At 42.2% G+C, this 14,281-nt stretch overlaps 1 protein-coding gene across 1 annotated transcript; it reads right to left on the bottom strand.

Annotated features, from left to right (window-relative positions):
* Window positions 1-142: 142 nt before the first annotated feature.
* gosr2 (golgi SNAP receptor complex member 2) lies at window positions 143-4,307 on the bottom strand. The gene is made up of 6 exons (XM_073493841.1): window positions 4,148-4,307; window positions 3,846-3,910; window positions 2,613-2,721; window positions 1,960-2,092; window positions 1,461-1,601; window positions 143-999 (listed from the first exon to the last, which is right to left on the bottom strand). The coding sequence occupies exons 1-6, from the start codon at window positions 4,174-4,176 to the stop codon at window positions 838-840; spliced, it is 639 nt and encodes a 212-aa protein (XP_073349942.1). The 5' UTR covers window positions 4,177-4,307; the 3' UTR covers window positions 143-837.
* Window positions 4,308-14,281: the final 9,974 nt, after the last annotated feature.

The raw sequence follows: 14,281 nt of genomic DNA, 5'->3' as shown, positions 1-14,281 counted from the left end.
TGTGAAAGCAGCAAATCCATAAAGATGACTCAACAGGAGAGCTGACACACCTAGCTGCTAACAGAAAGGGAAAGCTCTTCACAATATCAGTTAGAACTGGACTTTGTTAACCAGCAGAGTCATTTGATGAAGATATACCAAGGAAATTAAACATGTTTTATTCTATTAAGAGAATGAAGTCACTCACATAGTGAGACTCGACCAAAGCAGAAATCCAAGAGTAAATGTAGAACAATTACAAAATATTTGCAGTTTTCTGAACAGATCCTTGTTGCCATCCTGTTTGTATCTGATGTGTAAAATCAGCTACACATAAAACTAAATTACTTTTAATGAGTATTTGCACAGTAGTATGTCTATTTCTCTATGAACAACGCTTATCAAGGCAGAATGACACTGACGACACATTACTGACAAATGAAGGAGCGAAACAAACAGGTTTTCACTGGAGGCAAAAGCAAAGACCAGTTTGTATAAGTATTTTTAAAAAGCCATTTGGGTACAGTCACAAGAGGGATTTACAGTTTCCGAGTGGTTTTGATTAGATTACGGATGAGTGGCAGCAATCTGAGGAAAGCAGCAGACCTACGATCAGAAAGTTCAACGCTCTGTCGGAGCTTTCAAGTGGAATAAAATACTGTCTGTAATTAAGGTCTTCTTCAACCATTTACATTTGTGGAAAACAAACTGCAATGGCACCATTTATAAAAATCACTTAAATCTGATGTTAAAAATTCTGCCACTCTTCATATCATGAGGGATGATGATGTGCTGCAGAGATGTCCACGACTGATCAAAAAAACCACCGATGTGGATGGATGGATGGGTTAGAGGTGGTCAGCCCAGGTATCTGATTACCAGGAACATGAAGACGCAGGTCAGCAGCATGCCTCCGATCATGATGAACTTGTCCTGGGTGGCTCGTCTTTCTATCAGCCTCATCACTGTGTTCGACAGCCCTAACATGTTGGCCACGTCCAGCATCTTCTTGTGGGTCCCCTGTGTAGAGACCAAACAGAGCCATGTCATCAGCACTGATCACAGCCTTACGTACACGATGTTTTGGGAAAACTCAGGCATTACATGACAACAATGCAATTATCCACACTAATTCCTCTGATTTTGGGAGTTGCCAACACCCTCCCTGACGCGCCGCTCCGTCAGAAGTTTCCCATGGCTAGACAACCGGGCTACAAGTGCCGATCAACAGACACACCCTGATAAGAGGAGGCCTGAAGCAAAACCAGGAAGACCATCTCCTCCCTGGAAACACAGACTCACCCTCTAACTGAGCATATGCACACTAACAATGAGACTATTGTGATCATTGTGGAGACCAGAAACCGGGTCAGGAAACTGAATTTTTAGCTTTACTGGTTAATTTATCCTAAAAAAAATAGAAAGTGAAGGTTTTTCTCTGTTATGGTTGACTTTCCTTTTATAAAATCACATGCTCTTACCTTCAGTGTAGATCTTTGATCTCTGATGCCGTTGAGGATGCTACTGCCGCTGCCCAGGAGGTCGTCCATGCCTCTGTGTGCGTTGTGCAAGTCGGAGTTTAACTGAAGAGTCTCATCTATGGGGATGGAGGTATCTGCGTCCTGTGGAACAAGAACAAGCATTTTTCTTCAAATCCAGATGATTCAGCTTGAGACCATTTGAATGTAACACTGAGGGAGCTGAACACCATCACCTTTTTACCTGTTTATCAATTAAAGATATTTTTTCAACTAAAGAAAGTTCGTCATCAAAATAATCAAGTACAAGACTGTAGATAATTAGAAAGTCTACAGACATCGTGTGTGATTCATGGCACAATTCAAACGGGATGAAATATTTTCTCTCCCCATTGACTACTTGACGACTTCATTCCCCTATACCACTATCTAACCAATATCTAAAATCTAAGACGTTGTATAGTCTCATACTGCGATAACGATATAATATCGTCCGTCTTACGTTGGTCGTGAAGGTGCGGCTCATGAGCTCCTCCCTCTCTCTGTCCTGGTCCTCTCTGACGTTGCGTCGGTGCTGGAAATTTTGCAGGGCGGTCCGAAGGTGTTGGACATCATACTTAAGCTGATCCACTCGCCTGAGGGAAAGCAAAGAATACAGTGAATCGATTAAAGCTCATTACAAAGTGGACAAACGCTCTCTCTGTTTTAACAGATGCTCCTTCACCTCCTTGATACATTTATGCCAGTGTGTCATTGCACCTCATCTTACACATAGGTCTAACTATTCATAATTGTTCTTGGTTGATGAAGATATTTCCTTTCCCTCAAATCTCACAGTCCCCCCCTCTCCTTGATTTCACTCAGCCCCCACTGGAGCTCCACTGAGATCAGAGGGGTGCTGTAGGATGGGATGTGCTGCCATGTCCCCTAAGGCCTGTTTACCCAGCTCGGAAATGAATCTTTGCCCAATGCAGCAGGAATGCTGGTGATGACGGGGCTTCTGAGGAAATGTTTTCATAGAGCCGCGTCGCCACAGGGCAGGACAGGGCTGCCTGCCTCATCTTCTCCACCCTCCCAGACCCTTTATGAGATATGGTTCACCCTGCCAGCTCTTACGCTTTCGGGTCACCATCCAACGAGGGAATCCAAACTTACAATTTGGCGTTCTGGCGGCGGTTTGGTGGTTCCTTGCTGGCCAGGATCTCCAGACGTTCTAAATGAGTGAAGATCTGGTCGGTTCTCGCCTGCAGTTCATTCTCTAACACTTGAATAATGAGAGAAGGACACGAAAGAGAGAGAATACAAATGAGACATGAGTCAATTGGTATAATTACAGGAAAACATTACATCATATTTTCCTTTTGGATCTATTCCAAATGATTAGGTAAAACCTCACCCTTGTTAAATGTAATACGTTTGTTTTAAAATTACTGGGGCTGCACAATTAATCAAAATATTATCAAATATCCAAATCGGAAAAGCTGCAATTCTTTAGGGTACCAAAGATGAATGATTTAATAAGGGCGTTTCAGACCACATATCTTTAGCCCTTGGCTAAGAGTTGACCCTGGGATAAATTAGTGCCTTTTCACACACAGATTGTTAACCCAGGGTTAACCTGAGCCCAGGACTGTACGATTCACACTGCACTTCTACTAGCCCCGGGTTAACTCTCCACTGGAACACACAGCTAATGCTAACATTGGAGAATGTTGTGTTAATACTCTGGATACTTAAGTACTGCTACACACTGGCACCTTTTAGCCCTGTGATGAAAACTTTAATTTTTAACAATTATAGAAGAAAAGATGTTTTGGATACAGTACTTCAAAATAATCAAACAGTTTACCGTTACAGTCCACTGCTCTATTTACGACAATAAAGTTTACTTTTAAACATCCTGCCTCCATTTCATACCTTTGACGTGAAGTGACTGATAACCCCATTTGGGGGATCATTTGTGGGCATCAGCTCCAAAGATCAAACAGGAACTAGGCTCTAGTATTTATCAGTAGAGTGTATCTCTCTCATTAACCAACATAAAGGTTTAGTGTGCTACATCCTCCTGTGGGTTAAAACACAAGCTGATGTCATAATCTGGGGCAGGGGGGGGGGTTGTCTGCTGCCTGGCTCCCACCATTATCTTGAAGAAGCCCTCCCAGCTTCTGTCACTGCACCCACCCTAATTCTTCCTGTCCTGGCACCAGCCTGGCCGAGAGCAGAAAACAATCAACCAGGCGGGGAGACACCACCGCCCCCCTCCCCACTCCTGTCATTATATACATGAGAGCAGCCATAACAAGGAGTCTATACTGAATGAAACCATTCAAAGGAGAATGGGCTTATAGTTAAACTTTGACACAGAGTGTCTCCTGATGTCAAACTCACAGTGTACTGACTGACGATCCGTCTTCTCCAGATTGCCCATAAGAGACTGGACCACCTGGATTTGCCTGATCCGGAACAAACATAACGTTAATTGACAGGAACCGACACATCATTCAAAATATAACCTGGCAATTTTTAGACGTTTACAAACATAAATGAACCATTAACTGACGACTTTAATGATCAATAATCCCCCCCCATGCTGCTACAGTTACAGCTAAAGTTAAATCGCAGGTAATTAGCTAAGTTAGCTAACGTTACCCAAGAGTCTTCATAGTTTCCGAAGAAACAGACACACTCACTTGTTCGTCTGGTGGTAAAGAGTCTCCATCTTCCGCGGTTTGTTGAGGTGTTTAGTTTCCCTCCGCTTTGTCCCGTTACTAGTTTACAACACCCTAATTCTGACAGCCGGCTAAGCTAGCTAGCTAGCTAACGGTAATAGAGCGTACACGTCATCAGAGTGTTTGTGTACGGAAATAGGAAAGCGGAAGTGCTGCGGCGTCAGCGTGAGAGCGGCGAAAAACGAAGAGGGCTCACTCTGTTTCTATTTTTCGACCCTGAAAATGTAAGATGAGATCTGTATTTGGGGTTTTATTTCCGGTATCGTCTATTTATCTGTCATTCTTGTGAGGTTAAGGCAGTTATAAGGGTAATAATCATAGTCAGTGCCCTCTTTTGATTACAATATTTTCTCAATTAACGAGCTTTCACCAAAATGCTGAAGAAACACCACCTAGTGTCAAGTAGCAGACCAGCAGGTGAGAAAACCTCATAAAATGCATCTTTTAACTTGGTTTTTATAATCCTAAATGCTGTGGTACATGATTAAAGGGGCACTATGTAGTTTTGGAGAAGAAATTCAAACTCAGAATTTTAATATTTACAGTAATAATGAGGTAATAATACAAAATCAGAAATATTTATTTTTTCCATAAGTGAATAAAGAGGAAAATAAGGTCTCCAGAACACTGTTTGAAGCTAGAAAGGTGGCAGGGTCCGCCAAATATAAACAAAGTAAAATGAAATTGTGTTGTCCTTTAAGGTCAGTTTGTTCAGTCATGAAAACGAAGCGATTTCATTTATTTAGTTTGTTAAGGCATAAAAAAAATTAAACATTTAAAAAAAAAATTCAAGTCCTTCCACAAAACTACATACTGCACCTTTAAGATGAAACAGGACACTAAATGTAAGCACTGAATGTCATGCAGACACTGAATCCTGCATGCCAAGTCAACATTTCAGTTCAGGTGATTCAATTGTTCCTAAACTTCCCACACTTAAATCTATCCTTTAGGCTGTATTTTCCATTATATTTGATATTCTCTTAAACTTAATAGCTGACAGGTGTGATGGCAGAGATCCTTTCCCCTTACCAGAACGAGCTCTGAGAGCAAATAGCATAATCTGTTGACATGTAGACATGTGACAGGAAAGACTGTGAAAAGTGTCCCGAGGCTACCTTTTGTCAGCTCAGCCTGATTCAGTCTAATTAGGCTATCCTCTTTTTCCACAGATAGGTATCAGAATATTCCTGTCTGTCCGTCCAGAAGCCTCCCTCTCGCCTGCGGTCAGTCAGAGACACCAAAACGAATGATATCAAACTATTCAGAGAGGATGTCTGAGGAAGGAGACAGGTTGTTTGTGAAGTTTCCTGTCAAGGAGCACTGTGTGAAAGTGGCTTGATTGTATTTCCCAGAACAAACCGTGAACATTTCACAATAGTCTCTTGGTGATTTAGTGTGAGGAAAATCATCCCGGGGCGCTGCCTGGCACCTTAACAAAACCACATCTCAATCACCTTGATCCAACCCTCCATCCCAGCGCTGTCTACCAAACTGGGAGGGGGGGAAGAACCAATGAGACCAAGAGCAAGCGAAGAAAAACCCAAGCATCCTTTGACCTAATAAGTGCAGTGAGCTGTTACAAGCTCCCGTTTGTTTGTTTACCTCATTCAGCACAGCAATCAGAAATCGGCCCAGACAGTTTTCCACGGCTGCCTGATGGTACTTGAGTTGATGGTTGTATCTTCAGGCTAGACACTTCTCAACAGAGGTCCTTTTCACCCACCCCCACATGTCAGATGCCTTGAGATCTGTTCATGCCACTTCTTGCTCTCGCTGTTCACCGTTTTCGGTTGTCATAACACATCCTCAGGGCAGTGGTTGGATGTGCACAGCTTTAACTGTTGCGCAGAATAGAGGAGAAGTACGGAAAGGCAGAAACAAGGCCCCCCTCAAACCATTTCTAAACAGTACATGAGACACATTTACCTCTCTCTCCCTCGCTCTCTCTTCGTCAAGGTCGTGGGGTTCTCCCTGTCTGTCGTTTATCTTTCAGCCCTGAGGAAAGGATGAGATGAGCTTACTGGTTTTCCTCCACACCTGAGCACCACGGGCACAAACTGGAATCCAGACTCCAGGTGTGGAGCCACGATCACGCCACTCAGACTGACCCAGAGATCACATGTAGTTACACCTAGTTTGATGCAGTCACTGCTCTAGTTTAATGCACATTTATGGTGCAAGGTTATGGTTCTGTCTGCTCAAAACGTTTTTGAATTAGTGCCTTACAGTGGTGGAAAATATTCAGATCTTTATTTAAGTTAAAGTAGAAATACCACAGTGTAAACATACTTTGTTAAGAAGTCATCTATCTCACTTATCAAAACTAAAAATGCTATTTATGCCTGGTGGCCCCATTCAGAGTATTGTAATTATCATGTAGGCTTATTACAATAAATTTTTGGAATATTGTAATTGATTCATTACCATTTGAGCACTATTTTAATATTGTCAAGGGAGAGCCTCTGTTAATGAGATGCAAAACATCTACAAATAGATATAAAATGGCCCTTAAAAGATTTTAAATGATCAGAAAGAGGCACAAAAGACCAAGAAGAAATGCAAAGTAAAACAAAACAATTTAAAAAAGACATAAAATGGCTCAGAAAAAAAGCAAAATTAACACAAGGACACAAAAAATGACCACAAAAAGGTGCAAATTGACCAAGAACAGCTGCCAAACAACCACAAATTAAAACAGAACAACTATGGAGGGATGCAAAATAAATGTCAAAAGATGCAAAATGTCCAGAAAAGGACACAAAACACCTACAGAGATGTAAAATGCCCCTAAGATACTAAAAGAAGCACAAAATGAGCCATGACTCGCTTGAACAACTGTATTGTAGGTCTAATCTATATCTCTGATTATTTTATAAACATCTTTAAATATAAAATCTTGATCTGAAGAACAACTAGTACATTTAGCTGACGAATAAATGTATTGGAGAAAAAGTGTAACATTTCCCTCTGAGATGTATAAAAGATCATTAAATTTAATAGTCAATTCAATTACAGCTACCTCGACATTGTACTTAAGTGCTTTAAAAGGAAAGTATACATATGTGTGTGTGTGTGTGTGTGTGTGGCCGCTTCACTGGATCGTCAAAGAATGCTATTTCCTTTGCTCCTTTGGGGGGTCCAGCTGGAACCAAACAGAATTTAGCACTGGATCAGTCTCCCTGTCCCGGTGAGACAACATGGCCGCAGAGTTATTGTTTGGAAGAGGAAGAAAGCACTCAGTGTACTCTGCCACCACCACCCTCAATAACACTGTTTTGTTCATCAAGAGAAAATGACATGTTATTGAGTCACTTCTACACAACGCACTTAATGATGTTTTCCAGGCAATATAATACACCATAACTCTCCAATGATTGCCCAAGACAGACAGAGTGAAGAAGCCAATTATGAGGAGCAAAATCGCCTTGGGTCAACAGTTTTTGGATACCAGTCATTTTTTGGAGGCACGCTGATCTTCTCACTCCCCCCGAGGGAGATGAGCCACTTGTCTTTGAAGCCGTGATGAGACGCTGAATGAAAGCAAATGAGCGCCTGTCAGAGAAATGACAGGAGAAACTCACAGCCTCCCCCGTGTCTCGGTGGGTCCTGGTGGGAAAGGGGTCCAGAGGCGGAGCCAGGGGTGGCACAGCCCCCAGCCCCAACCCCACCAGAGAGAAAAGGTGAGGGGTAGTTGACCTGTGAGTGTTCGATCCTCTACGTGAAGTGACTGGAACATTTTTTGTTGTAAATTTAAACAAACACAAAGAGACTAAAAATATCACAAAGCGGCAAAGAACCTCAAAATGACCAAAAAGAGATGCAAAACAACTCTAGAGGGACTCAATAGCAAAAAAGGGATGAAAAATAAGGGATGCAAATTGGCTGTAGAAAAAACATCCACTAAAGAATGCCAAACAACTAGAATGAGACATAAAATGGCCCTGAAGAGATGCAAAACAAACACAAAGAAAAACAAAAAAACTCCAATGGGATGCAAAATGGCTTTCAAAAGATAAAAAGTCACTACAAAGGGAGACAAACCATGAAAATTGGCTGTAGAAAGATGCAAAAAATCCACAAATGAATACAAAACGACTACAAAAAGGGATGCAAAATGGCTGTCAAAAGTTGCAAATCTCTGCAAATTAATGTGAAACAACTACGGTGGGATGCAAAATGGTTGTCAAAGGATGCAAAATCTCCACAAAGCGATACAAATGACTATCAAAAGACTCAAAATGACCAGAAAGAGGCACAAAATGAACAAGAAGAAATGTAAAATGACTACACAGTGATGCAAAATGGCTGTCAAAAGATGAAAATGTCCGTGAAGGGTGGCAAACAACTGTGAAAAGACTCAAAACGACCACAAAGAGGCGCAAAATGACACAAGATGCAAAACAACTACAAAGGGATGCAAAATGGCTGTGGAAGGATGTAATATGAACACAAAGAAACTCAGAATGACCACATGTGAATGAGAATAGATGCAATGCCATCACAAAGAGACACAACAGAACTACAAATGGACGCAAAATGTTTGCAGAAAGATGCAAAACTCCCACAGTGGGACGCAAACGTTTCTAAACCCGCCCCTGAAGCGGTCCTTTCACCTTATTTGCTTTCAGCCTTTCCCAGTGAGAGAAGGCGGTCGGCCTCAGCGTTTCCCTCTCTTGTTCTGCCTCCCTGCTTTATTTTGTCTGACCTCAAAGAGCATCGAGCGATCAAACAGCTGTCAGACACTCAGACACACTCAGCCCTGTGGCCACACCACCTGTGACACCCAGACCTCTCGGGGTGAGAGATGCTGTCCACCCCTGCGGTTGGATGACGGGAACACAAACAGCCCTACGCTGGGCTTCCCCTGCCTGACAGCTTCCTACCCACAGCCTGCGCCCACTCTCAACCACACTCCCATCATGATCAAGTCGTATGTGTCAGCTAGTCAGCGTGCAGTTCACAGAGCTCAAATAATAAAAGATTTGAAGGCACGTTATTGTGAATTTGAATCCTTTAATGACAGTGATGATTTAATGAGTGAGAGCACTTCAGGACACAAAGCCAACAGACAGTTTAATTGTGTAGCTGCAGAAATGACAAAAATAATCACAGAAGACATTCCAGACTTATTTCTGAGAGATGTTGCTGTCTGAGAGAACACATAGCTCTGCTCTTTATCTGTGTTTTTCTCCATCGCACGATGTTTCTCTGGGAAAGTTTTGTTTCGGTTGTAATGGAGGTCAGTGTGGGTGTGTTTGCAGCTGATAGAAAAGCAGAGAAGTGCCATATATCGAGCACGGGGAGTCAGTTATGAAGGTGGATGAGGTCTTATCATGCCCTATCACAGCGGCTGCAACGTAGACCCCGCTGTTAGTGCTGCAGGTGCTTCAGTGAGGCAGCATGGGAACAACCTCCTCCCCAGAGATTCCCAGTGGGGGGATTCACAGTGGACTGATCAAGGGGGATACCAGGAGCCATTTGCAGCATATCTGCTGTGTGAAAACAAGTCACAAACACTATCTCCTGTGCTAAGCTTTGTGTTGCTGTTGCAGTGATCCACATCCTCAAGAATCCAGCCGTTTTTAAACCATTTTCTGTTTTTGTCTTTCCGTCACTTGACAAGTTTGTTTGTTTGTTTGTACTCACCCCCGTGCCGATGGAAAGTTGGGTGAAGTTTATTAGTCCACAAAACATTTCTGGAGCATCACAGCATAAAATCATTACATAAACATAAAAAACAACCGAAAACAAAAACACAACATGGCTCCAAATAATAGTAATCCAAATCTCCAGAAGCCTCGAGATCCCAAATTGTTATGAAAAGATATTACTTACACCCTTGTTGCGAAGTTGAGCTCAACGTGCACGCTAACCCTTTTAGCTTAGCAGCAACAGTGAAGATTTCAGCTTAATAATTGTGCAAATAGTATCTCAATCAATTCAAATCAATTTGGGGTCTCAGGGCTTCCGGGTCCTTGGATTACCCTGGATGTTTTACATTTTAAAATAAGTCCCCATCTACTTCAGTTGTTTAGGAGAACGCTGTTTTGCTGTGAAGCTCCAGAAATGTTTTGTGGACATTGAAACTTCACCTGACGTTCCATCGGCATGAGGTTGAGTAGATGCCAATCATTTTTGGCCAGTTTACAGTTTACTTAATTCCACAAGAATGTCTGCCTAAATGTTGTGATGTTTGTCTAAAGTTTATTACTATTCATACTCTAACAATCCTCTGATCTTCTTCTCCTCTGTCCTCAGGTGTGAATCCGCAATTTCAACCCTGCTGCTGCTGCTCAATTGACCGTCACACACCTTCTCTACACCCGTGCGTCAGCCACCATCCCCGTCCACCCAACCTCTGAGCTCAGCCCCCCCATAGAGGTATGCACTCAGCCTTGTCGTAGCTCTAGGCAGTGCATGTTCTTGTTGTGGGTTGAGCAATTGCATTAGTCATTTCACATTCCAAATTCCTACCCCATGCCGTATTCACAACTCTCTCCGTCTCCCTCTCTTTCTTTTCCCTCTTTTTTTTCTCTCCATTGCTCCCCTCATCCTCTTCATCGTTTAATTTTCTCTCTGTGCCATGTCGGGGTGTGGGGATTAGGCCGAGCACTGATGCTATCTAAGCACCTTCTCTTCGGAGGCGGAAGTCTTGCAGGGTTAAGATGTTTCACCTCGGGCTCAGAGGTTCCGATTACAGGACGGGACGACACTTTGTGTCCTTGAGCAAACTACTACCGAGCCGTCCACGCTTCAGTTAACATCTACTGTTCCTACAAATGAGTGATGTATAAACCTGAAAGCTATGTATGTTGCTTTGGATAATATCTTTTTGCCAAGCAACACAAATATAATACATATCTAAAAAAAAAAAATGTCTCAACCCCGGTGTGCTAATTCATCTTCATCTATCAGAGCACGGTGCACTGCTGCCCATAGTAACCTTTACCTGAACCAGGCCGACACAGACACAAGAGATAGTGTTACCTCCAGCGTCACCCTACATTATCTGTGTCATTCAGTGTGTCAGGGTGACGGAGGGAAGCTCCAGCATACAGCAGGCCGACTGTAGCCCACACCCGCACAGGAAAACCTGACTACAAACATTCACATATCACTCCCACTGAAGTGACCACAGGTGTGCACATGGCAGGTATGCACACACACATATGCAAAAACCTCTCTGCCCTCACCTGTCTCCTGTCAGGACTGTCTCTCACACACACACACACAGGAGCTCACTGCACACTGCACCCCTGCTCCGTCTAACCCCCCACCCTGCTCAAAGCAGCCACCCTCGGGGCTTGTGCGTGCGAATCCGGCTGTGGACTCAGCAGCCCCCATCGCTGCACCCCCTCCGCTCAGGGTAGTGAGGGAAATGAAGGCTTTAGGAGTTCATTATAAAACAACAACAGCAGCAGCAGGGGATAGGCCTCCTGGGGCCACAAACTATCCCTTCTCATCCTTCCATCCTCATCTTTTTCCTTTATGTCCCTCAATATCTCAACCCCGGTCCACCCTGCTCCCCGCGACACACTCCACTCTCTCACTCTAGCTCCTTATCCCACAGCTCTGCTGAGAAGAACGAGGCTTTTTTATAAACACAGCATTCATGTTGAGTGAGGTTAAATATTGATCCGCCATATTATAATATGACGAGTTAATATAGTGAGTCAGTAATCACAAAATGTGAACTTGTTTGACCTCCGACACCAGAGAGACAGCTGACGCATTTACGTGTCACTGAAGTGAAGTTGTTGACTTTGTTGTCCAAGAAGGGAAATTAATTCTGAGGCAAAGGATACAAACAAAGGTTTGTATTGGCAATATGATGCTGTTGTTAGATAGACAAAAACATATTGTTGCGTGGATCAAAGGAACAGCCTTGTTTTCAGCTTTGTGACAATTTATTTTTCAGTCAGTCCACAGTTTTGTTTTGTTTTTTGAAATTCTTTTTATTTCCTTTAATCAAACTAGTGCCTGTTCAATACATGCTGTTCGGCACAGATGGTCTGGTAATGTGAGGGTTTACAGATCCAGTCTTGAGCCTCCCTAAACTGTTCACACACTCATCGAGGCCACCCTGATAATATTAAACATGTTTGATATTCTTATGATTTAAAATCTGGATGATTACAGCCGTTCTTTCTGAGCTGGACCACAACAACAACCAATGAGAGAGACATCCCAGAGTAGCCGACATGTAAACATTCTAGCTCTTGAGGCTAACGTTAGCTAGCTAGCATACTACTGTTGACTTCGATTCTAGCTGAAAAATAGAAAACCTGTGTTGATTGTGTCTCCCCACTCATCCTCTGTCTTTGTTTTCTTTTCTCAGTGCAACATGTTACTACAGCAAGTTGTTGCACCACACTAATCTTCACTGTGTTTATGTCTGCATCCCCATGAGATCACGTGAGAGGGATCAGGCTTGAGCCCAGCTTCAGTCTACAGAACCATGAAGCCAGAGCAATGGCACAGAGCAGTGTTCACTGTTATTCAAGATTGATTGATATTGAATGTGTTGTGTGTCCAAATCGCACCAAATTCGACACTGCACTTCCTCGGGTCCTCAGCACTAAACCTGCCAAAAGTGAAGTAGATCGGATGAACAGTACTAGAAATATATGAACCACAGACAGACAGACAGAGATTCCTTGTTTTATAAAGAATCTACCGATTATTTTACTGTCTCTTAGATCACATCAGTTGAAAACAGGGCTGTCATGATAACGATCATCGTGGTCTAAAGCATTCGTGATAATTATATTATTGCAATATCTATAAAAAAATCTGAAATTCATCTTTAACTTTGTTTATTGTGTGTTTTTGTTTTTTTCTGGTAATTATATCCACTCAAAATACGAGTGTGGGGAGGTGGAGAGAGAGTCTGTAACCATAATTGAACAAAAGAGTAAGAACAATTACACTACTCACACAGCAAGAACCGAAAAAACATGAATGGCTTATTGTTATTATCTCTATGAAAAACATCCTTAATTTTCTTTCCATTGTCTCCAGCCAGGAGCTTGTGATTATCTCGTTATCAGTTAGAAGAAGGACTCTCAATGATCATGTCTGGTTTTTGTCTCGTTCATCTTTTGGTAATATTCTTCTGCCGAGTTTTTAATGGTGTAACGTATTCTCAACCCATGTAGGAACACTTCATCCTTCAGTTTATTTTGAGTGCTAAAAGAAAATACATTTTTAACAACAATTGCTGCATTTCAAAAATGTAAAACAATAACTTTTAAAACACAACTGTCAAACAGGATTGATGTAGAAAGAAAGAAAAAAGGTTTCAGCAAATGTTTTTTCTGCAGCTCTAATTATTCACTCCTCGTCATATCGTAAGAATTTGGGGTCATTTGCACAATCTGGTAGTTAGACTGTTTTCACTCGTGTCTGTTTGTTTGTTGGATGGTTTGTCAGCAGGATTACACAAAAACTACTCAACAGATTTCCATGAATCTTGGATGGAGGATGGGTCTCAGCCCAGGATAGACCCCATTAAGTTTAGGTTGAGATCTGGATAAAGTGACAGATCTGGGAATTTTTAACTTACTTTCTATAACATCGCAAGATAAGCAGTGTTTTCCACATTTGTGTTAATTTCTCAGGGAATAATGCATCGATCTTGATGAAAGATTGTATTTAGACGACTGGTATCTATGTGTGAGTACAAAAGGGGACTGTTGGGCCTTGACAGAGCTCTACTGAGTGCCGTTTTTCCTAATAAGTTACACAAAATTGGCAATTCCTGCCCCCGAGGCATGCAAGTGTGCTCATCACACCGAGAGATAATTTACCCCAATAATCCCATACACCGTTCATCCTTTAATGTGATGTTTAAGGTCATAAAAACTCAGTAATTTTCAAATTGTCTCATAATTCACTGCAATACTTGGGCTCTCTGGTTGATGTTCTAATAAGGAATAATAATGTGTAATCATAGTAATTAGAGAGCAACATCAAAAGCACCAGAGCACACAATATAAATGCCTCGTACAAAGGCCCTCTGTGTGCTGTAGGTTCACTGATGCCGCGCAAACGAGTGGAAAGTTATGATTCACGGATAATAGCACGTAAACT

The sequence above is a fragment of the Pagrus major genome, chromosome 23 (assembly GCF_040436345.1).
Source record: "Pagrus major chromosome 23, Pma_NU_1.0".
NCBI classification, from domain to species: domain Eukaryota; kingdom Metazoa; phylum Chordata; class Actinopteri; order Spariformes; family Sparidae; genus Pagrus; species Pagrus major.
The sequence above is the reverse complement of the archived record's forward strand: the minus strand, read 5'-3'. Positions and strand labels throughout refer to the sequence as shown.

What these genes read in the sequence shown, in the direction of transcription:
- gosr2 (XM_073493841.1), bottom strand. Translation starts at nt 4,176, where the DNA reads ATGGAGACTCTTTACCACCAGACGAACAA. An exon ending in GCCGCACCTTCACGACCAAC is followed by an intron (nt 1,602 to 1,959) that starts GTAAGACGGACG and finishes CTTGTTCCACAG; the next exon opens with GACGCAGATACCTCCATCCC. An exon ending in ATCAAAGATCTACACTGAAG is followed by an intron (nt 1,000 to 1,460) that starts GTAAGAGCATGT and finishes GTCTCTACACAG; the next exon opens with GGGACCCACAAGAAGATGCT.